Source organism: Euleptes europaea, chromosome 4, assembly GCF_029931775.1.
Source record: "Euleptes europaea isolate rEulEur1 chromosome 4, rEulEur1.hap1, whole genome shotgun sequence".
Classification (NCBI taxonomy): domain Eukaryota; kingdom Metazoa; phylum Chordata; class Lepidosauria; order Squamata; family Sphaerodactylidae; genus Euleptes; species Euleptes europaea.
In genome coordinates this window covers 85,096,569-85,121,428 of record NC_079315.1, presented here as the reverse complement: position 1 = coordinate 85,121,428, position 24,860 = coordinate 85,096,569, and the positions used below count along the sequence as shown (strand labels likewise).

General features: G+C 42.0%; 1 protein-coding gene across 1 annotated transcript in view; it reads right to left on the bottom strand.

Moving 5' to 3' along the window:
• The window catches only part of EDIL3 (EGF like repeats and discoidin domains 3), a 294,133-nt gene extending 269,904 nt beyond the window's left edge, over positions 1 to 24,229 (bottom strand). The window contains exon 1 of the mRNA XM_056847986.1: positions 24,153 to 24,229. Coding sequence (XP_056703964.1) covers positions 24,153 to 24,219 — 67 coding nt within the window. The 5' untranslated portion in view covers positions 24,220 to 24,229. The remainder of the gene's footprint in view (positions 1 to 24,152) is intronic.
• Positions 24,230 to 24,860: the final 631 nt, after the last annotated feature.

The window sequence follows — 24,860 nt, the reverse complement described above, 5'->3', positions numbered from 1 at the left end:
GCCTGCTCCACTGAAATCCGGGTCGGTCTTTCTGTCTGAAGGGTGTCTATGAAATGTGCTTTATACTGATCAATAGTCCATTCACTCCAGTACTGGTTATTCCAAACATAAGGAAAGCATCAAGGTCAGATAGCACTCTTTCTCAGTTTAGCTATCAGAAATTAATTGGAGATGCAGAGCACTGAATCTGTGACTGTCTGCATGCAGTCAGTATGTGCTGAACACTTGTACAACTATGCAACACAAAACATGCCTGGATAAAGAGATGCAAATAAACAAACTACAATATACAATCTCTAGGTTATAAATGGAATGGTGCAATGTGACTACATGTTACTAACTTCCTCATTTGATACTAAAACGGCCAAACAGTGTCCACTGGATTGCAGCTGTGTTTTTCAAAGCACAATCATTTTTTCATGTTGCTTTTAAAGATCTATTGCTTTACAGTACAAGTACCCAAGTTATTACTTGAACAAAGAAAGGGTAAGGATTTAAATTAGATAATTAATTATTGGAAAATGTCTCGCCTTCCCAGTACAACCAAATGAGTCACTAATTCTTTTTATTTTAATTTTCTCCCTTAACACTCATCTCACTAGAGCTATTAAACTTTTTGCTTGATCACTGAATCCCAAATCTGTAAATCTCATCTTCTCAGCGGGGGTTTTCTCACTGAGATCAGTTATGCAAAAACAGAGAGCTTTTAAAAGTGTAGTTTGCAGTCATCCTTTTATGTGCACATTAACAACACTTTTTCTTCCTCTCTCCTTTTTAAACAATAGACTTGGATATAGATATTAGGGTAAAGTGGTTCTATAACAATAGAACGCTGCATTTTGTGTGTGGAAAATATGCCGAAAACTTAAGGAAGCAATCTTAAAGAGGTCTAATCTAAAATAAGTCCCATTTTACTCCCAGGAGAATATTTTTAGGATTTCAGCCTTAGACATCTCACAAGTGTACCAGTTAATTTCTTAATAAATTTGTGATGATCAGTGCCAGTGCATCTAACCAAAGAATGGACCATAGCCCAGTGTTTACAAAGAAGAATACACTTCTGGAGTTAGATTTGAGTCCAGTAGCACCTTAGACACCAACATAAGCTTTCAAGAGTGAAAGACCTTTTATGCAAGGCTGTTTCCCTCATGGTGATCCCCCTGACTGCTTCAGGGCTTTGCTTTGATTATGCATACCTTTTCCGACCGTCAGAAGTCACCTCGCACTTCCAGCACATTTTAGCATGTTTTGCCCGCGTTTTCTGGATGCTGTTTCCAGAAAACCCAGGCAAAACGCACAGAAACATGCAGGGAGAGCGAGGCAACCTCTGATGGTTGGAAAAGGCATGCATAATCAAAGCAAAGCCTCAAAGCAGGGCTGGTGGTGGAGGTGACCGTGAGGAAACAGCCATGCATAAAAGGCCAAAGCTCCCTAACGTATATGATGAAAGGAGCTTTAACTCTTGAAAACTCAGAAGTAAATGATATATTCGGAAAATCTTGTTGGTCTATAAGTTGCTACTGGACTCAAATCTAGCTCTTCTACTGCAGACCAATGCAGCTACTCTCTCAAACTACGTTTCTGGAGATCTCTGTCCACACAATCATAACTGGTTAATGCTTTTCTGATGGATGGTTGTATAGCCTCTGTTTGAAAGTTTCCAGCAAGAGAATCACCCTTCCCACAGGCAATTGGTTCAATTATATAACCACTCTCATCATTAGAAATGTTCTCCTTGTATTCCAATGAAATCTACCTTCCTGTAATTTAAGCCTGTGAAATCTAATCTTGCCCTCTTGAGTGAAGGAAGGAAGGAAGGAGCCAAGATATTTTTGTTGCTATTTTTCATGTGACAGCTGAAAATGTCCTTCTAAAAGGTTGAGGTAAAACTAGATACCACACCTCAAATACTGTACAGCATTCCTAGGGCTGCCACATCCCTCTTTGCCACCGGTGGGAGGTTTTGGGGCGGAGCCTGAGGAGGGGAGGGTTTGGGGAGGTGCTTGCCAAGAATCCTATTGCCATCGCGGCCATTTTCTCCAGGTGAATTGACCTCTGTCGGCTGAAGATCAGTTGTAATAGCAGGAGATCTCCAGCTAGCACCTGGAGGTTCAGTATTAGAAAAACAGCACTCTTGCTCACAAAATTAATCAAAGGAAATTTTCAAAATACTAATAGACCTAATCATACAATGAGCATATTATAATCAACATATAAAACCAAAGAAAGAGGTGTATCCCTCACACTTATGTAATTAGTACATAGTAATAAACATATAAGGCAAAGAAAAAAAGTGTTTCCCTCACACTTTTTATTACTTTTCAAAATCAAGGAGTGTTAGCATCACACATCCTTATTATTATTCAAATCCATAGTTCTGGAAAATTTATAGTCCAATGTAGAAGTATACTTATAATCATGAACAGAGTTCCACACACACACACAAAAAAGCTCACAAAAGTCCTCAGTAGGGTTCTTATTCTTCTGAGAGCTTGCCGAAGCGTAAAATCGTGCTGTAATGGTTTCTTCCCTCGACGGGCTATCAAGGGCGTGGCCCAATCCTCCAGGGAAGTTCCCGGCATTTGTAAATAGCTACAAGAGCTTATTCTATCAGACAAGAACGTGTTCTCTGGATATTTCTACACGTTTCAATAAATTTTTCATCAGCTTGTCCGTAGTTTTAGCACGATATCAAATATCTATAATAATAAACATATTTACAGAAAAAATCTAGAACTTTATATTCCATTAGTAACAATATCATATTTAGTTAAATTATATAATTTCAAATAATGTTACATAACATTTAAATAAATTCTTTAGGCTCCAGATATACCTTAATTTTTCTTGAGACAGACCTCCGTGGGTTCCTGATGCCATTATTTTTTGCTAGATCATGACTGGTCTTTAATAGTCTACAGCTGTTACATTCCCGTTTTCTTAATTAGTGATATTAAAGGCATCAATGCCTTAACAAAGCATGTCAGATCAAATTCTGTATTAAGTCCTGAAAGGGGTAGTGTCCTAAATAAATAAGTCTCATTTCATTCTGTAACATAATTTTCTATACATTCTGAGTTTGATAAGGGCGTGGTTGGTCCAACCATAGAACAAAAAAACATACATCATTCTCAGTATGGGATTTTTCCATATAATGCTCAACCAGGGGCATGTCTTTAGTGCATGCCCTGATTCTAGACTTATGTTCCCCAATACAGAGCCTTACCGGGCGTATTGTGATTCCTATATATAAAAGACCACAACTGCACCGGATTGCGTAGACCACGTGGTGGGATTCACAATTGCTAGTGGTGAAGGGTATATTTGAAATTGGAGGAGGTAGCTCCTACTTCTTTAACTAGCAGGCTATATACACAGAAGGAACAGTGTCCACATTTAAAATGTCCTTTAACATGGGGTGTTTTAGGACGCTGAAGAACATCCGACCTAGTCTAATGATTTCTAAGGGAATGAGCATTTCTCAAGCCAAATATCGGAAGAGCATTGCAGCCGGGGATATCTTGTAGAAGATGCCAGTGTTTTAAAACAATTTGCTTTATTTGGCTAGTAAGGGCATTATGTTGTAAGGATGAGTAACTATTTCCCTCTTTTTTAGTTTCTTTATGTTTTTGCAATAAAGTTCTTCTATCCTCATTCATTGTTTTGTGGTATGCTTCATTAACCACACTTTCAAGGTAGCCTCTTTTAAAAAGTGCGATGGTAGTTTTACTGGCTGCTTCTTGGAAGTGGGTTTTCTCCGTAGAATTCCTTTTGAGTCTTAAAAAATGACTATAAGGTAAGTTTCTTTTAAGGTGTCCTGGATGAAAAGATGCAAAGTGAAGACCCACATCACAATCCATGGGTTTTCTATATGGTTTTACCACTAGAGTATTCCTTTCTGTTCTATAAACTTCCACATCTTAAAAAGGTAAGTGTTTGTAGTGATGTTGTCCTATAAATTTTATGTTAATATCCAATGTATTAATCCACTCTTTGAAGTGCAGATAATATTCCTCTGAATCAAATATACAAAAAAGATCATCTAAATATCTATGGTAGAAAATGATATGTGCTGCAAAATCCTCATTAGAATATAAAAAAGTTTTTTCAAATTCATTCATATAGATATTTGCTACTGCAGGTGCGCAGGAAGCGCCCATTGCTACGCCTTTAATTTGGTAAAATAATTGGTCTTTATATCTAAAGTAATTTTTTTTCAAAGATGGTATCCAAAATACTTAAGAGGAAATGGGTAGGTGGTCTCTTCTCTGTGCGAGTATCTAGATTATTTTCAATGATCGTTCTCACTTCAGATAGAGGAATATTAGTATACAGTGCAGCAACGTCTAACATTGCTAAAACACTGTCTGCAGGTATGGAAAGGTTTTCTATTTGACATATGAAGTCTCTTGTATCTTTTAAATATGAATCTGTTGCGGTAGCATAAGGCTGCAAGTGATGATCCATAAATTTAACCAGTGTTTCCAGAGGGGAGCCTATCGCTGCTAAGATAGGACGTCCTGGTGGTTTTGTTAAAGATTTATGCACTTTTGGGAGAGTATAAAAGTTCGGTACTTTTGGATATTTAACTATGAGATATTCTGCTGTTTTCAAGTCTTTATAGTCCTTAGCAAACCCTTCCTGGACTACTGTTTTTATTATAGTTTCAATTGTTTTAGTAGGATCAGATGGGATAGGTTTATAGAAATTCCGGTTATTCAATACTCCTTGATTTTGAAAAGTAATAAAAAGTGTAAGGGAAACATTTTTTTCTTTGCCTTATATGTTTATTACTATGTACTAATTATATAAGTGTGAGGGATACACCTCTTTCCTTGGTTTTATATGTTGATTATAACATGCTCATTGTATGATTGGGTCTATTAGTATTTTGAAAATTTCCTTTGATTAATTTTGTGAGCAAGAGTGCTGTTTTCTAATACTGAATAACTATTCCAGCACCATATTGTGTTCTTCTAAATAGCACGTGGAGGTTGTCAACCCTAAGAATATCTTTAACCACATGTACAACTGGGCACACGTGGCTGCCAGTCCAGGGAAACAGTTCTGAACTAAAGGGGGGGTGAGGGCGCATGCAGCTTTATCAGTTCAAATATGATGATGCTAGTTTTTGAAAATGTGCTGCTTATTTAACATTTCTGCTAAAAAAGTTGAAATTTACACAGCTAACTTTTAATTGCAACTCACCCTAATGATTAAGACTCTGGATTTTAGAATGTGAATTGAAATATTTAAACTACACGAGTCAAATGAAAGTCAGTGAGCCGTTAATGGTGTATAAAATAATGAGCCATAGCAAAATAAGCAAGCGCTTACTTTCCGTTTTAACCTGTCATTGCACGCAAGCCAGTTTCAAAGCTTGTCACAGCGAGAGTCTTTTTGCATAGGCTTCCCATTCTAATTGTACTCCCATTGCAGCTGGTCTTAGTGCTTCTCCATTAGGCACTACAATGCTAATCATTTTGAAAACTATTTGAAAGCTTTTGCTTCATTTGCAGGCGTGGAGGCGGCTATCATGTAAGTCACTCAAAGTCAAGACGTGGAGCGTATTTCTGTTTCATACATAAAACAAATGCAAGTAAGGAACAAGCACAAGTGTTAATGCCAGAAAGACAAGAGGTCAAAATAAACCGAATATAATGCCAACCTTGTCTGTAACCTTGACAACTTCCTTACTGGAAAGGATTTTAAAGTCACCATTTTCATGATTTGGCTACACTTGCTATGTGAATGAGGACAGCAGATCAATTGTCTTACATAAGCATTTTGGATTGGCTGTGATTTAATCTAATGGTTTCCTTTCTTGGAAACATTGTTGTCTCCACACCTCCTCTCCACCTCCAGCCCATGATCGGTGTAAAAACCTTTTGGTGTGTGTTCTTTCAGGTTTGCCACAGGAAATGCGATAAATGGCTGCTACATAAGCCTGTGTAAGACACTTTGATGCAAAACAAAACTGTTGTTTCTACCAGGCATTTTTAAAAAAATCATTTCATTCCAATGGTATGAACTGGTACAAAGAGTTCAGCAGTAAACATGGGATTACACATGGCAGTATCACTCCACAAGGAATAGTAGGAATTCACTGTGTTTGAAAAGAGTCTTTTGAGGCATAACACCCTTTGCAAGAATCTCTTTTGTTTTTGGCGCAGAGTGTTAAGCTGCAGTACTGCAGTCAAAAGCTCTGCTCATGACCTGAGTTCGATCCCAACGGAAGTGGGTTTCAGGTAGCTGGCTCAAGGTTGACTCTGCCTTCCATCCTTCCGAGGTCAGTGAAATGAGTACCCAGCTTGCTGGGGGTAAAGGGAAGATGACTGGGGAAGGCACTGGTAAACCGCCCCACAAACAAAGTCTGCCTTGGTAACGTCGGGATGTGACGTCACCCCATGGGTAGGGAATGACCCGGTGCTTGCACAGGGGACCTTTACCTTTACCTTTACAGAGAGTAGGATGTACCAACTAATTGCAATGAGCTGTGCTGCTTTTACCTTGCCTGTATCACAAGGATTTTCTCTGGGCTCATAAAAAAGAAGAGTTGGTTTTTATACCCCAATTTTCTCTGCCTTTAAGGAGTCTCAAACCGACTTACAATTGCCTTCTCTTCTCCTCTCCACAACAGTCACCTTGTGAGACAGGGGGGCTGAGAGAGTTCGGAGAGAACTGTGACTAGCCCAAGGTTTGATTCCCTGCTTCTCCAAGTGAGCGGCAGATACCAATCTGGTGAACCAGGTTAGTTTTCCCCACTCCTACACATGAAGCCAGTTGGGTGACCTTGGGCTAGTCACAGTTCTCTCAGAACTCTCTCAGCCCCACCTACCTCACAAGGTATCTGTTGTGGGGAGATGAAGGGGATTGTAAGCTAGTTTGATTATCCTTTAAAAAGGGAAAGTTGGCATATAAAAACCAACTTTTCTTCTAGCTGTAGCTCTGCATAGAACTGTATTGTTTGTCTGAAGCACAGACAAACATGCCTCTCCAGTGATTCTGAGGAGTGGTATGTTTTCTGTGGGCACTAAAGCAACATTTGCCTACAGATAGGTGACCTTATTCCTTACAACAGTAGGAAGTATAAGCACATGGGCCAACTATACTTGGGACATGCATCCTTGAATTTGCAACTTTTCATATTTTACATATCCTTGTTAATCTGGTACTTTTTTGGTCCTTAATTGTCCCAGTTACAGCATCCATCTTTAAACAAAATGGATTTCAGATTCAGACTCTGTATAGTTTACCATTAGAAATTCTGGCTTTTGCTAAGACTGCAACAATACAGCATTGGGTGGTTGTTGTGTGTTCCATGAGGAACATCTAACCACAAGTAGCTGTAAACACTGGGGAAGCACCTCTTAATACTGAAAGAAAACTTTTGTTTGAGGGAGGCAACTTGTCCAAGTGGATTTTTAAAACAGAAGACTCCTCCCACCAGATGACTTCAATCGTGTTTGATCCTACATGATATTATGGGGTGAGGAGAAGCATGGATTGCTGTACTTTTGATATTATTTTGTGTGATTGTTCCAATAGCTTTGAAATAATCTGTGAATGCAGCTGAAGAAGCCCAGAACCAGATGTGTCAACAGGGATATTAACTTTGCCAACTTAATTAAGATAATCAACCACTGAGATGTCATGAGAACCAGATTGCACAGGACTGGGTTCCGTACATAAGAAGGGACAGGCACCCCCACCCCCGAACCAGTACTTTCCCTAGAACTCTAGCCCGAAACTCATCATTGGAAGTCCCCAAATATACTGATGACTGCTGAGAAAGCAAAAAGTCCATAGGCCACAGGCGCACACCTGCAACTCTAATGAACAAGACCACCAGTCTCATGATTGATAAGAAGAGCTCAGACTAGCATATTATGAGAAGATGGTATGAGTATGGGGTTTTGAAGTCTCCTGGGTACCAAAGTAAACAATAAATGAGGGAAAAATAAGTCTATGCCTCTGTCTTCACCTTTGAGGAGTCTGCATCTTCCTTTCTACTGACACTTGTGTACCCACCAGATACACAACTGTAGGTATAGAGACCTCCTGCTTAAGGGGACCAAATTAATAATCCTAAACCTGTTGCATAACATTCTGTGGATATACTTCATAAGGCTATGCGGTCATGGTAGGGACATTTACAGGCTACCATCACCACCACCACCATCAAATTATAATCACTGTGCATAAACTAAGAAACTGAATGAACCAGACCTAATGTGTCACAATCACAGAGTAAAATGTTCCATGTGGCAGATACTCAAATCAATATAAACTCAAATGTTCCATTCCATTCACCCATTTTTAAACTAGAAACTGTGATCATTCAATAAAATGACTCTTTTGTTCAAATGCTTTTGAATACCTATTTTTGTTATCAAAAACCTACATTCAGTTTTGAAACTATGTGATTTGAGATTTCAGTGAGACTTTACTTCAGTCCAAATGTATACTATGGTTTCAAGTTAACCATACCATACCAGTTTCTTCTCCACATTTATGATGTAGCATTACATGCAGTTCTGTACTGCTATACTTACTTCATTGAGCAATTTATGTATGGGTATAATGTAACTTATCTATAGTGCAGTCTTATTTAGAGTTACTGTAGTCAGGAGTCTGTTGATTTATGTAACTGCACAGTTAAGCAGTCAAAAATACAGCATTGACACAGTGTACAAATTCTGAACATTGTTTGGAAGCCCTTTCTAAAGTTGTCTTTCCCTGGAAGAAAGAGAGAGAAAAATTCAATACCTCTTCAGTGTAATAATGTGTAATAATGCAAACAAATTAATAAATATATAATTATGTCCCACCCAAATATATGTTCTATGGCGCAGAGTGGTAAGCTGCAATACTGCAGTCGAAGCTCTGCTCACGACCTGAGTTCAGTCCCAACTGAAGTCGGTTTCAGGTAGCCGACTCAAGACTGACTCAGCCTTCCATCCTTCCAAGGTCGGTAAAATTAGTACCCAGCTTGCTGAGAATAAAGTGCAGACAGTTGGGGAAGGCCGTGGCAAACCCTGTAAAACAGTCTGTGTAACTGGAAGAAGGCGTGGTGTTCCACCGCACACTTCCAGAGTAATCGTTGTGATATGGGGTACCATGGGTAAGTAATGACCCTGTGCTTGCACAGGGGACTACATTTACCTTTACAAATATATTTTCTCTGTGAACTACAGAAAAAAACCCTCTGCAGTTTCATTTAATTTTCTTTTAAGGGTTGGATCCAGCCATCTCTAAAGCTGGTCAAAAAGGAAGGAGAGATTCTCTTTGATCACCAAAAAATGTTGTACTGGAAATTATGGGACATGCATGCTTGGGGCTATAGTAAAGAGAGGAATTGGGTGAGACTGAGTGAAACAGGCTGACTGGACCAAATCCTATACATCTAATGTACATTCTCTAGAATTCCAAATGTTAATGGTACCTGCAAAACCTATAAGGGAAAACAAAGGTTTTGTGTGCTTGTGTTTTCATAATTATATGCAAATATTAACACGCTTGATAAATTATTTGATCTCATTATGTAATTTCAATATGTTCTACTAAGAAGTGTACATATCATTTTCATTTTTAAAGACAGATGGGAAAATGAGAATAAATAGTGGGCATATCCAAAGGAAGAGTACACTATAGACAAGGGACTAACAGAATCTATGTGGGTGGCACAGTCTGAAAGAACGACTGCAACAGAAATAATACACATACCCATGCTAGACTGAACCTCTTTCTTGAGTCTTCTCTACCCCCATGCCCAACTGTCAACTGTTCAGAGCTTTCGAATGAAAGAAAATAGTTGTGTAGTCTCAGCTCTAAATGATTTCAAGATGTTACCTAACATAGTCTGAAGGGTAGCTGAAGTGTACTCATGCCATCATTTGAACACCTAATATGACAATATAGGACCAAAGCCTATGAAAAATGTAAATTTATAGCAGAGACGAACAAATCTGAGAATCCTTCAGATTTAAACCCAAATCAGTTTCTTTAGACTATCCATAGCTGTGGCAATTGTTTGACTTTGGCAACAGACGCCACCACTTTATACATAATGACTAATTACCTTCATTAAGCTTTCTGTCTAGAGATAACGAGAATTTTACTGCACATCAGAAGCAAGGAGAATGTGTACACAGTCAGACAAATAGAATTTCAGTTATTTTAATTGTTTTACAGTGCATTCCTTACCTTTTGGCATCCAGGGACGGCATAGACGAGGTGCCGCCTCAGCACCTCCAAAGCCATTTTACGGCCGCCGAAACCCGCCCCCCCAAGCCTAAAAAGCAGGCATGGCAACACCGTTCTCCCCGCCAGCATTCCGGGCTGAATGGGGACAGGAAGCTGCTTACAGGCAGCTCTGCGCCCCGGGAATGCCCCCTGGGACACCCCCCTGGAACGCAGGCACAGGTCTTTACGCTGGTGGGATGCCGGCGGAAGGCCCAGCTGGCATCCCAGGGTCCAGGCTTCCCTGCCAGCATTGAGGCCACTCACAATGGCATAAGTAGCCCGGGCGCTGGAGCAGGGGGGCCCAATGCCGGCACAGTCCCTTCCTGGCCTCCTGAGGACTTTCATCCTCAGGAATGCGCTGTCAATCTATATTGTAACCAGCCTTGGTTTTATATTGATTTTTAAAAATCTAACTGTCCTCAGCACATAAATACAATAAAGATTTGCACAAAATCTGCCTCCTTGTCTAGAATACATGACTGGGGATCTCAAAGTATTTTATGGAAAAATATGGGTTAGGAAACTATTGATACTTTCAGAATTCGTGCAGATGAATGGGATATGTGGATAGGATATTTGAAACACTTGCTGGAAGAATCTAAATAGCAGAAGGAAGGCAAAGATAATAAGAGTTGACGTTTGCATTGTTACTCTTATTCAGCATCCTTCAGCAGGAGGAACAATGGCGGCCTCTATAGAAAGTAGGCAAATGTATACGAATAAAGTCAGTTTAATTGGAACCATAAAATAGGTTAGCTTTTATTATCCTGACCAAATTTTTAAAAATAGCAAAACTATTTTCCATTTTCAGGTGGGTAGCAGGAGGCTCACGCCACATAAACTATCTAGTTGTGCATGGCCTTACTATAAAAGCAGTCAAAGGCCTGGTTATCTGTTCGACCTCTGCTCCATTTTAATCGACATTCAAATGTAGGTCTAACTTTATGGACCAAATTTTGATTACTATATTACTTGAAAACAAATCTAGTGGAAGTAACAGGATGAATATGAAATTCTAACTTTATGTCAAATAAATAGTCCCGATGATACACTCTACTTGCATTGATTTGCATCAGCTTCAGACAAGTACATTTCCTGAAACAGCAAAAAAAAAAAAAAAAAAAAACACCCTCAGGATCAGTTATTGCTATTTGTCACATAAGTTTGGCCTGATGTATTTCTGCCTTTCAACCTCTAAAAATGCTAGAGACAAAGTTTTATCTTTTCTCCTAACGCCAACTAAAATGTTATGACTTTATTTTAATCTCATCATCTATGACTTCCAGTGGAAAATTCATATTCATTCGTGCCCTACCCAAAACATTTTGATACAGGCATTTTACAAAATGACAAATACTGAAGAAGCAGTAGTTCACAATCCACTCTAAATTTATATGTTTTGGGACTGTGTGGTCATTGAATCTTTTTAGAAAGATGCAATTGACAGAATCAATTTAAAGTGTTTTTTTTTTAAAAAAAATGCTACAGTACTCTTTCAAATTCTCTCATCCCGAGTCACATCACTCCATTCTAGAAACAGCCAAAAATTACTGCGCTCTGGCTTGCCTGTGTATGAAAAACAAAGTGGACTGAAATTCTGATTATTACAATCTCTGGTTGCCTATAATTTAAAACCTATTTGGAGATGTTCTGTTTTTCCAAATAATGAATTATGTGCCACAGAAGACATAAATAAAACACAGTTTGGCAGAATGTTTCCAGAACATCAACCTCCTTTCCTCCTCCTTCTTGTTGTTCTCAGCGTTGTTTCACTTTCCCCATTTTAAATCAGTTAAATCAGTATACTGGACCCAACATTATTGCTAGAGAAGCAAGTGAATACAGTTTGAAAAAAGGCTTTCTTCCAACTCAGCCTAGCTCCCAAAAAATGGCCTTGATATGGCTGATTTGGACATCTGGATCCATGCCATGATGATATCAAGACTAGACCCCTATAATGCACTTTACATTGGTCTCCCCTCAAAATCAATTTGGAAACTCCAGCTGCTGCAGAATGCCGCAGTTCAGCTATTATCAGGAACTAGATAGAGCATGCATATTACTCCTATACTGCAGGTAGAAGAAGAAGAGTTGGTTTTTATATGCCGACTTTCTCTACCGCTTAAGGAAGTATCAAACTAGCTTACAATCACCTCCCCTTCCCCTCCCCACAACAGACAACCTGGGAGGTAGGTGAGGCTGAGAGAGCTCTAAGAGAGCTGTTACTAGTCCAAGCCTGGTCACCCAGCTGGCTTCGTGTAGGAGTGAGGAAACAAATCCAGTTCACTAGATTAGCATCCTCCGCTCATGTGGAGGAATGGGGAATCAAACAGAGTTCTCCAGATCACAGTCCACAGCTCCAAACCACCGCCCTTAACCACTACATGCTGGCTGATGGGCAGCCAGAAGGTAGTACTCTTCTGGCTGACCATCAGTATTGGCTATCATATACAAAGCCCTTCATGGCCATATCTATGAGACCATCTCTTTCCCTATGCTTCACCATGACAGCTTTGCTCATCTGTACAGATACAAACCTGAACATGGGCACAATCAACAACTTCCCATACACATTAACTTCTCTGTTGTGGCCTCCAATTGTAGAATGGTCCACCTGAGGAGGTCAGGAAGGCTTTCCGCAGACTATGCAAAACTGAATTATTCAAAAGGGCTTTTCTATGCAGGCCACAGGGTAGAACTATAGAAAATGATTCACAAAGTTACTTGAACACATTATTATGGTCTGTGGTCTCTACTCAGTATAGTTTGTTGTAAATTGGATCCTACCTTGTAATCTTGCATCATTTAATGTGTCATGTTAACACTTGAGCTTTGCTTCAATTCTGTTTTTCAGTGTTCTGGCTGGTCCTACAACCCAAATCCTATTTGTTTATTGACTGTCTGTTCCTATTGATTGTATAGACTCACTCTATGTAATCTGCCTTGAGTCCCAGTGAGAAAGGTGGCCAACAAACAAATAAATAAAATTACTTCTGAAGGGGCATTAGTATTGCCAGATCCCCCCTGGCCACCAGTGGAGGTGGGGTTGCCAGATCCAGGTTCGGAGACTACTGGAGATTTGGGGATGGCGCTTGGGGAGGACAGGGACCTCATTGGCGTACAGTACCATAGAGTTCACCCTACAAAGCATCCATTTGGAATATTTTTATTGAATTCACTAATGAGATCTTTGGTTATTCTGTCAATATCAAGTATCAACAACAACAACAGCTGGATATATAACACTGTATTCTTAGGACCAAAATTCCAGTGTTGTGTTTTGATTTCGTGGTGGGACTCACCAGTACTGAGTACCACTACCTTTTGGGGGGGTCTTTCAAGTCCTGAGGGGGAATTGGTAGAAATTGGTACAACTTTATATGTGAGTATCAACACCTCTCCCCCCCACCCAAAAAAGCACTGCAAAATTCTATGAGTTATGTATATACAAGCCTATCTTTTGTGAATTCATAGCACTATAAAAACCACTAAATTAGGGTATTTACTGAGAGCAACAACACATTTTAGCCAGTAACCTAATGAGAAAAGTTGAGTGGTTAAAATAAAATAAAAATATGCAAAGTAGTTGTCCATTTAGCCCAAAGAAAGACAGATAATCAGGACATTGTTCTGTATAATGGCATTTGGATCAAAACATGAGTCATAGAACAGACAGCTAAAGAAATAACAGCTGAAAGCTGTTACTTTAAAGAACGAATCATACCAAACTAAATTGGGACAGAGCTGTTAGGTCATCTCACTTTTCCTACCGCTGGAAGACTTGCTACTGCAGCACAGATATCTTTTTTTTTTATCCCACCCTCATTAAGTTTTTTTTTTCTCAAGGGGCTTCAATAATTTAATACATGACTAATGAATTTGTTTTCTTGACTACTAGAAAGAAAATTCAATTGGAAAAGGAAAATATGTATTGGTATCAGAACCATTTCAAGATCCTGCAAAGTATAATTATGGGCAAAGTACCTGATATAAAGATTTAATAGAACGATCTGCTTGACTCTGACAACAGAGACACAGATTGAACAGAACCATTATTATTTAATGAGGCTGAAACATAGCAACAGGTAGCAAAGATTGTTTCAGCATGAAAAAGCACATGTTCAAAAAACCTCTGTCTGCCTATTTCCATATGCTAATTTGATTAGTAACACAATATTCTGAATTATATCCGTCAATACTTGCTACAGCTGTGTTGTTAAAGAAATCAAACCAAAGCTGTCAGAATCTCTTGGCAACAGCACAGCTATTTTTCCCCCACTGCTGTATTCTCCATAATCATATGGGACTGAGGCAGACTATTGTTCCATTTAGCATAATACTGTCTACTCAGATTGGCAGTTGCTCTCCAGAGTTTGAAGGCCAAACTACATGTTAAAATATGTGCAGGTTCACCATGGGGACGTATAGCCATAGTACACAGCGAGTTCCTTGGGGGAACTCCATTTAAAAGCATCATGGGGGGCCATATTCAGACTGAGACCGCAGCAAGAGGGAACATGCCATTTTCCTGAGCCAAGATGGCACTGAGGGGGATATTCGCCCCATTCAGTGCACATGGAGCACCCCAGATGGGGCAAATAACACTCCCATGCCATTTCAGCTCAGGAAAATGGTTCAGGAGGAAGGCAGGAGAGTTCTCCCTGTGCTGTGGTCCCAATCTGGATTGGCATCCACAGTGTTTTTAAATGGAGTTCTCGCAAGGAACTCACTGCTGCAATATGGCTGTGAGTCCCCATGGTGGAATCACATACATTGTAATGTGTAGTTTAGCCCTGAGTCAGAGTTCTTTCTCAGCTCTGCTACCTGAGATCCTTGGTACCTGAATATATTGGAGGTGGAAACTGGCACTTCATGCAACTACATATTGTGTTACTGAGGTAAGGCCTGCCTCTTCTTTCCTACTATCATGTAAATTCTAGTCATCCCCCCACACACCATAATGATGTATGAGATGACCAGTCCATGCTGAAGTAATATAAAAAGGAGCAAATACAAGTGCTTGCAGTAAACCTATAGTGGTGATTCCATACCCAATGAGCCTTCCATTATCTTGCTAAGATCTAAAGTCACTTTTGTTCATCTTTTTTTATAAAGAAGCCAGTTTTGTTTGATATATTTCAGGATGTTATTGATCTGCTTCTAGTAGATGAAAAGCCATATAATAAAATAATTCCATCGCCTTTCATTGTGAACAGAACGTAAAGAAACCGTTGTAAATACTCTACATTGTGACCAATTTTCCAGTAATCCAAGTGATTCATCTGCCATTTTAATGTTGCCAAATCCAGCCCTTATCTTATTTTTAAAGTTCAGTGGTTTGACTCTTTAATATTCTTTTTCCTCCATTTTAAACTGAAAAATAAACAACTTTGCAATTCAGCCTTTGCAGTCTCCAACCACCACATTCACTAATAGAGCCAAACCTCAAACTTGTCTAGAATGAGCCAAAAGTTGTTTTCAGCATAATGCCCAGACTTCACATCATCATATAATCTAATATTTCATTTAATGACTCCCAGGTGTATGAAAGTCTGACTTTCTTATTCTTATATGGGCACATACAGTACTTATACTCCAGCGTGAAATACAAAGAACTTGAGAGAACACCTCACCATTAGAATGTAAGTTTTTGGTACTGATGGTAACTTTACAAAACATGAAAACATGAGAGCCCCATTCTGAATTCCTCATTCATAGTTGCATTTTTTTTTGCATATGGAATGCATTACAATATTAGATATTTCTTTTTGCATGTACTTTGCTCTTCTTGCCTCATTTACCTTCATAACAGTCCTGCAAAGTAGGATTAAAACAGCTACATTAGCATACCCAAGGCTTTACACATTCCCAAATGATTTTAAAACTTTTTTCCTCCATTTGAATAGCAGACTCCCATATTACAAAATGCATTTCAAAGGTTTTGGACTGTAATACTTAGCTCACTAACTATGGAGCCAGGCCCATTGAACTTAATAGGACAGCACAAGAGCCAGCGTGGTGTAATGGTTAAGAGCGGTGAACCGGGTTGGTTTCCCTACTCCTACACATGAAGCCTTGGGCCAGTCACAGTTCTTTCTGAACTCTCTCAACCCCACCTACCTCACAAGGTATCTGTTGTGAGGAGAGGAAAGGAGCGTGATTGTAAGCTGCTTTGAGACTCCTTAAAAGTTAAGAAAAGTGGGGTATAAAAACCTACTCTTCTTCATTTGTAACCATGTATATGTGTAAAAGGAGCTTCATGGTGCAGAGTGGTAAGCTGCAGTACTGCAGTCCAAGCTCTGCTCACAACATGAGCTTGATCCCAATGGAGGTTGGTTTCAGGTAGACGGCTCAAGGTTGACTCAGCCTTCCATCTTTCCAAGGTCAGTAAAATGAGCTTGCTGGGGGTAAAGGACTTGAAAGACCCCCCCAAAAGGTAGTGGTACTCAGTACTGGTGAGTCCCACCCCATAAATGTAGTCTGCCTAGTAAATGTCGTGATGTGATGCAAGCCCATGGGTCAGTAATGACCTGGTGCATTCACAGAGGACAACCTTTACCTTTATTTTCATGAATGTATATAACCATGTGGAATGGTATAGTATAGCCCGATCTTGTCAAACCTCAGAAGCTAAGCAGGATCAGTAATTGGATGGGAAACCACCAAGGAAAACTTTGCAGAGGCAGGCAATGGCAACTCACCTCTGCTTGATCACTTGCCTTGACAATCTTATGGGGTTGCCATAAATCAGATGTGACTTGACAGCACTTTCCACACACGTGCCTTAAAATGATTTGGTGTAATGGGCTGCTGTTTGGGAGGGGGGGAAAGAAACCTGAACAAAGCCTTGTTAGGGATGCAAACCTAACTATGCAGTTCTTTGGATCCTGGACTAATCTTACCATTACACTTAAAGGAAACTGACAACCCAACACAATATTTACAAATGAGAACAAGGGCTTGGATCCAGCATTAATTTCCACTGAGGGATGGGATTTCCATGAACACAACTCTGCAATCTGAATCATAATACCTCTGTTTTCACTTATGTTGATATTTCTCCCTTCTTCCTTCTATTCACTTTCACCTTATCTGCCCTTTCTGTTGTACTTTCTTTGTTTCTTCTAAAAATGTTAACAACAACAAAAAATGAACAAAACTGATGAGGGTGACTTGGTGAAATCCCACGACTCAATTTCAGTTCCAGCCCAGAGAAAGCCACGCTGCACTGATGGAAATCCCTTCCATCAGTATAAGCTACTGCTGGATCCAAGAACCAATCTTCATTATGAACTCCATGAGTTATAGTGTCTTTGGAAAACTCATCCCCTGCCAGAAATTGTGTTAGTCTTTAAGGTGCTACTGGACTCCTACTTTCTACTGTATTTGGTTCTCAGTGCATTACAGACTATACAGGTTTTATTTGATGTTGACTATATTATAATGTTAACAGAAGTCAACATGTCAATATTTAGAACTTTCTCTAAAAAAATAAACCCATACATGTAAATATTTAGAACTTTCTCTAAAAAAATAAACCCATACATTCCTACATTAATGAGCATACAGAATTGGGATTACTTAATGAGCTGCAACAGGGTGTTTACAATATGCTACCTAAGGGTGTACATGAGGTCACAGAGGAAACAGATTTAAATGCAGCACAAAGGACAGAGAGAACAATTATTCCTAGGTACATTGAATTGTACAGAAATGGTATATTGTCATGAACAGTTCTCCGAAACAGAAAGTTCAAAATCTCTTTGACATTTCCAGTTGGTCATTTTTGATAGAACTGAACAGTCATAGTTTGTTCCTGACATTTCTTTGAATACCTGGAACATGCCACTCATTCTGACTATAGCAGCAGGCTATGTAAGATTCCAAACATTTGAGTAAGGTGTGGCATTGTGAAATACAAGAAAAAGTATAACAAATATTTACTCTCAATCACTGAAAATTTAAAGTACTTGTGCTCTGTTTGGCAACATCATATGTACTCAAACTGTGAATAAAAAGATTCAGCAGATATTGTTGCCCTTGGTAGATGTTTCATTAGCAAGGCTTCAAACTGATAAACTATTCTGAGCAGAAAAGTCTCTTAAAATTTTTAATGCTGCATTCCAATCTTCCCAAAAAAGACCACAGCTATTTAAAATGTGCATTATGAATAAACACTGATATTAACCAGCAGAGTGGAGTATTGGAATATCAGTACCCAATAACTGATATTTTGTACACCGAAGTTATATTGAGATATTTAGCATACCATCTTGTCCTTTATTGTACTTGGCTAGCAAGAGAGCTTGAACTGTTTTCAGACCTTTCAAGTTATATTTTGCCACAGTTATGTAGAATGACTGCAAACTATAGCAGAATATAGGCCAAAGCAAGATCTCTAGCTAAATTCAGTATTATTAACTGTGAAAAGCTGCTTGGAAAGTCACTACTTTTAAAAACAACAAAGGCTGAAAATCTGTTTGCACTTACTCAGACTCATTAAACACAATGAGACTTAATTATGAGTAAATTTGCAGAGAATCTCCCTGCTTTCATTTTTTCTAGTTACTTTATTATTTCTCTCATCATAATTACTTTTACCCAAAAAAGTAATTTTAAAAAGTTTAAACTCCAGGTACTGGAGTTATCACATGCTTAGTACTCCGGTGCAGAGGTTACTGGCGTTGGAGAGCACCCCAGAGTAGTAGAACTGATATATTAGTTTAGTTTTCAAAAAAAAGGGAAAAAATTAATTAAAGGAAATTCAGTACAAATGTAAATGAAATGTTAGGCAGGTGTAGACTTTGGATTATGTATGCTACACTAAAGAATCATTACATACACCTTCCAATAAGGCAATTAACCCTGAAAAAGACCTATCATTATTAATTAAAATCCTGCTTCTTGTACATTTATAAATTAAGATGTGAAGAGTCATTTGAGTTTTACTATTAATGTTCCTATCACTGGAACAATTACCCAAAGGAGTTTTTCTAAAGAAGGACAAAAGGGGGAAAATGCGGTCTGTCCTTAGAGCAGGCTGCCAAGTCCTTTGTTTCTGAGGAATTACACAAAATCTGGGACTGGTTAACCCATCACCAGCTGTCCATGCCAGTCTCATGCCAAACAGTTGGAAAGAGTGGTATGTCTTTAATCCCTAAACAATACCAATTTTTAAATACCTACATAAAATACTGTGCCATTAACTTCCCTCAACTTCACTGCATTTATAACCCTGGGCACTCATGTACATGAATGAGGGAACAGCCTTAAGGGATGTGTATGATCATAACAAAGAGAATTACTTGAGTAATATCCACTTCTCCTATCACCAGATAGGAGATAGGATCTGGCTTTTATAATCCTCTTGACATCTGTTTTAATTACCTTTGTGAGTAATTTAGATATTTTTAATGGAGCTAACGGGATATAGTGAAGTATAGTTATAATTGTAAGCCATCTCGAACAGGACTCTGAAGAGGCGGCATATTCTAAATAAACAGTCAGTGCAATTACAAAAATAATTCGAACACCTTTGTTATTTCCTGTCAAGCTTCCTGACCAGCATCTTTAATATACATTTGGGGTTCTTAAGCATGTCCCAAAACATTTTTAGACAAAGAAGAAGAAGAAGAAGAAGAAGGGTTGGTTTTTTATATGCCGACTTTCTCTACCACTTAAGGAAGAATCAAACTGGCTTACAAGCACCTTCCCTTCCCCTCCCCGCAACAGAAACTTTGTGAGGTAGGTGAGGCTGAGTGTGTGACTAGCCCAAGGTCACCCAGCTGGCTTCATGTGTAGGAGTGGGGAAACCAACCCGGTTCACCAGATTAGAGCCCTCCACTCATGTGGAGTGGAGAATCAAACCTGGTTCTCCGGATTAGAGTTGACCGCTCTTAACCACTATACCATGCTGGCTGGGAAAAGGGGAAATGTTCAGCTATAAGTACTTCTACAAATCTACTTGCCTCCTTTCACACATAAAACCTTCACAGTAGTTTTTTCCATGGTTAACCGTGGAAAAACTGTAATATTGCAGTATATATGAAAAATGTCAGTGAATGTTAATAACAAATTCAAATGAATTTGTGGTTCCTTGAATTTCCATACTTGTTGCACAGTGAATATCACCAACCATATTTAAACTATTGTCATCATCTCCCCGCCCCCATCACTATTGCTAACACTGGCAGGATTCAAGGCAGCCGGTTCCAGAGAAGTTCCATATGGAACTCACCATCTTCAACCTGGGCACCAACCTTGTGGGTTTGGGAGGAGCTTCCTGGATCACACCTGTTGATGCCAGCAGGTCCAAGGAGGCAGCACAGGTGATAGCATATTGGTGACTATGCTTTTGCTCTGGAACCCGGGCCACATGTGGCGGCAAGGATGAAAGAGGTTCTGCTTCTAGAACTTGCCACTTTAGACCTGGCTGGTGGTGACATGAGTAACGAGAGGGAGGCGCCTTCCAAGCCTGCAGCGCTACCACCTGAGTCCAAGACTGCGCTGGTGATGGGGCAGGAACTTTCTAGATCCATGCTGCCACCACCTTGGATCTTAGCAGCAGTGTGCAGAGGTGCAGGTTGCACTTCCAAAACTCACACAGCTATTGGCTGGATGCAAGGCAGCACGCTTCCCACCTTGGAACCTACCTGGAGCGGCATGAGGAGAGTAGGCAAAACAGTTGGGGGCTCGGACTGGGGGAATACCAGGGCGTCTGGAGCTGCCCCTATGGGGCTGGTCTAGGGTTGCCAGGTCCCTCTTCGCCACCGGCGGGAGGTTTTTGGGGTGGAGCCTGAGGAGGGCGGGGTTTGGGGAGGGGAAGGACTTCAATGCCATAGAGTCCAATGGCCAAAGTGGCCATTTTCTCCAGGTGATCTGATGTCTATTGGCTGGAGACCTGTTGTAATAGCAGGTGATCTCCAGCTATTACCTGGAGGCTTAAGGAAATAATACTCCGTACACAGCCACTGATAATTACAAATATCCACTACTGTAATTTCAGCATAAACATCAATATGTATACAAGTTAGCAACTTTTCACATTCAATTAACCTATCTTTGGTTATAAATTCAGTTCACGGTGATCCTGGAATCAGAAAACACGTTTGTGTGTTCGATCCTGGCTGAACCCTGACTGGAACAGGGAAGAAAGGAGGCGAAAGCGACCGTGTGTTTTTGCCCAAAGCGAAAGAGACGGCGGCGGGCTGGAAGGGGGAAGGCGGGGAGCACCATCTCCGTGAAGAAATATATATATATATATATATATATATATATATATATATATATATATATATATATATATATATATATTCTTACAGCATTAGTAAATCTAAAGGAGAACACAGGATTGGTGGGAGAAGGGGAGGCACGGCCAATACGTTGCGAAAACGAATTAAAGCTGGGAAGGCTTACAGGTGATATTTCGATCCAATCCAAACGAGAGAAGCCGAAACATTATTACGGCTATTGATTCGGATTAAAAGAACTGTAATTGAGAGAAGAAATGTCTTTTATAGTGAATTAGAATTTAAATGCAAAGGGGATAATTAAGCTATCAAACGGAGAGAGGAGGGCAGAGGGGGAGTCAGTGAAATACTAGTATTAATTAGTTATTTGGTTAAGAGAAATAATGTTTATATCATATAACAGTGTTATTGAATGATGCAAATTATTGTGATATAAAACAATAATTAGATAGATAGATAGATAGATAGATAGATAGATAGATAGATAGATAGATAGATCCCACATGTATTGTTGTATTGGGAAGGGGGGTCCTTATTTTGGAAAGGGAGCCAGACGGAAAACCAGCGAGCAGCCGTCACAACAACCGACCCCCGGGCGAGAAAAGAGCTTGAGGAGGGCTTGGGGGGCAGACGCGCCGTCTCGCTCCCCACCCCCCACCCCTCTCCTCAGAGACGGGCGAAACTGAAAAGCGGGGGGGGGGGAGAGGCAAGATGCAACCTCTGCTCAGACAGCATCGATCCATCTGCGAAGCCCGACGGGGCGTTTTATCCTCTCCCCGAGCCTCTGGAGCGTTACGCAGCAGAGGCAGTGAGTGTGTGTGTGTGTGTGGGGGGGGGGGTTCGCCGCCTCCCTCTCCCCCCCCCCGCCAGTTGTTTCGAAGCCGGACCAAACTTCACGACCCCGGGCTCTCTCCAGCGGCCCCCCTCCCGCTGCCCGCCCGGCAAGCCTCCTCCCGCGACGAGGCCTTCGCCTCCCCAAGACGAAGCTCCCAACTTTTGCCGCCCCTCGCTCTCGTGATCAGGGCAAAGGCTGGAGACGCCGAAACCACTGCGCTTCCCTGCCTGCCTGCCTGCCGTACGCATGGAGCTGCCTTCTACTGAACCAGGCCCTTGGCCCATCAGCAGCGTCAGTATTGTCTACTCAGACCAGCAGCGGCTCTCCGGAAGGGCTCTTTCCCACCACCTTAATCCCACCACCTACGCGCCTAGTCCCTTTAACTGGAGATTCCGGGGATGGAACCTGGGACCTTCTGCATGCCAAGCAGATGCTCTACCACTGAGCCACGGCCCCTCTCCATGGCTCTCCAGGGTCTCAGGCAGAGGTCTTTCACATCACCCACCTGCCTAGTCCCTTTAACTGGAGATGCTGGGGATGGAACCTGGGACCGTGTGCATGCCAAGCAGATGCTCTGCAACTGAGCCACGGCCCCTCTCCATGGCTCTCAGGCAGAGGTCTTTCCCATCACCCACCTGCCTAGTCCCTTTTAACTGGAGATGCCGGGGATGGAACCTGGGACCTTCTGCGTGCCAGGCCAACGCTCTACCTCTGAGCCACGGCCCCGCTCCACTCTTGCCCCACGGCTGGATCTCTCTTGAGGTCTCCGCCGGGATACCTTATCCTGCGGCCACTTCCTTCCTAAGCACCCAGCGCGTCTTTTCACCTGATCCGACGACCCCGGAGCGGCCCCTTGGGTTGCCCCCATCCCCGTTTTCACCCACCCGGCCCAACGGGTTATGCTGAGAGGACGCGATCGGCCCGAGGTCTCCCAGAAAGCTCCCGCGGCGGTGCTTGAAGGAGGCCGGCCGGCCATTTCTGCCTGGGAGGTTGTGCCTTGGGTTTGCCCCGCTCCGGATGCACCTTGCCCCCACCCGGGTCCTCCAAACTCAACCATCAGCCCCCCCACGCAGAGTTTGGAGAATTCGGATGGGGGAAATGCGCAGCTAGAGAGCGGCCAATCCAAGGCACATAAATGCATAAATGGCCGGTGAAGTTTTTTCTCCCCCTCCCTCGCTGCACCTTTCCGACGGAGAGTGTCCTATTTAGAGACGGGGGGGGGGGAGGAGGAGGAGGGAGGGAAGCAGAAGCGTTCATTCCTGAAAGCCACCGCCGCATTTGTCCACGGTTCCATTGGATCCCCGGCACCCAGTCCCTGCCCGTCAAATAATCCCCCCTTAAAAATAAATAAAAATAAATGGGGAGGGGCGAAGGCAAGAGCAGCTGCTTCCTCCGATGACGGCTATGTTCTCAGCCCCTCTCGCCGGTCCACTCATCTAGATTTACCTTGAAGCCCTGCCTTGCATTTATCAAGCGTCCCTGGCTTAATCTTACCGAAGATGTCTGCGGGCGGATGACACACAAATCTGATTAAAGGGATAAGAAAGGCAGGCGAGAAAACACCCACGTCCGAGCAGCTGGGGCATTGCTGACAGTATCCCGCCGCGCGCCTCCCTCTCCTCTTCTCGCCCCCCCCCCAATCCAACATCGCCCCCATTAATTCACTTTTGGGCCGACTTTGCGATTACTTTCCCAATCCGATCGGGAAATCGACGACCGCTCTTCCCTTGACGCTCAGGGCGCCCCCTCCCCGGATGGCCACCCCTACCCGCCCACCCCCACCCAGCATCCCGCTCCCTTTGATCTCCTGCGCCGACCCTCACCTCTGGCAAACGGCGGGGTCCCCAGGCTGAAGCCCAGCAGAAACCAGGCGGCCGCCCAGCGTCTCATGATCCTTTGATTCCCCCCCAGGGACGATCCCGAGAAGGTGGAGAGAGGAGTTTTGAGCCGGCTGGAAATGGAAGGCGGGACCGAGGCGATCCTTCTAACCTGGCGGCTCGGCAAAAAATAAAATAAAAATAAAATAATGTGCCCAAAAAACACAAATTGTCCTTTTCCCCCAAAAAAGAGCAGGAGATGGGGGGGATGACGCTTCCCTGCTTGCGCCCAGTTCCTTGCCTCGCCTAATAGTCAGGATATCCCGGGAGACCCGACCGCAGCTCCCGGACGAAGCGCTGCCACGAGTCGACCATCGCCCGCGGAGAGGAGAAGCGCCTGCTCCGGGGATGTGCTGGGCAGGGCGCGCGGGTGCCGCTTTTCTTCCCCCCTCCGTCTACCGCGGGCCGGTGACAGCCTCTTGGCTGCCTGCTCCTGCCGCAGGGAAGAGAACAATGAAGGGAGAGGGATGCGGGGGGGGGGGGAAGAGCGCCGTGCCGGCTGGAAGGCGCGCTGTATACAAACAGAGGCGGCGTGCGTCTGTCTGTCTGTCTGAGTGGCGAGAGGCGCGCTCGCCTCCGCTCCCCGACGCCTTCCCCCCCCCCTCCGCTCCTCCCTCCGCTCGAGCGGCTGCTTCGGCCGGGGAGAAGCGGAGA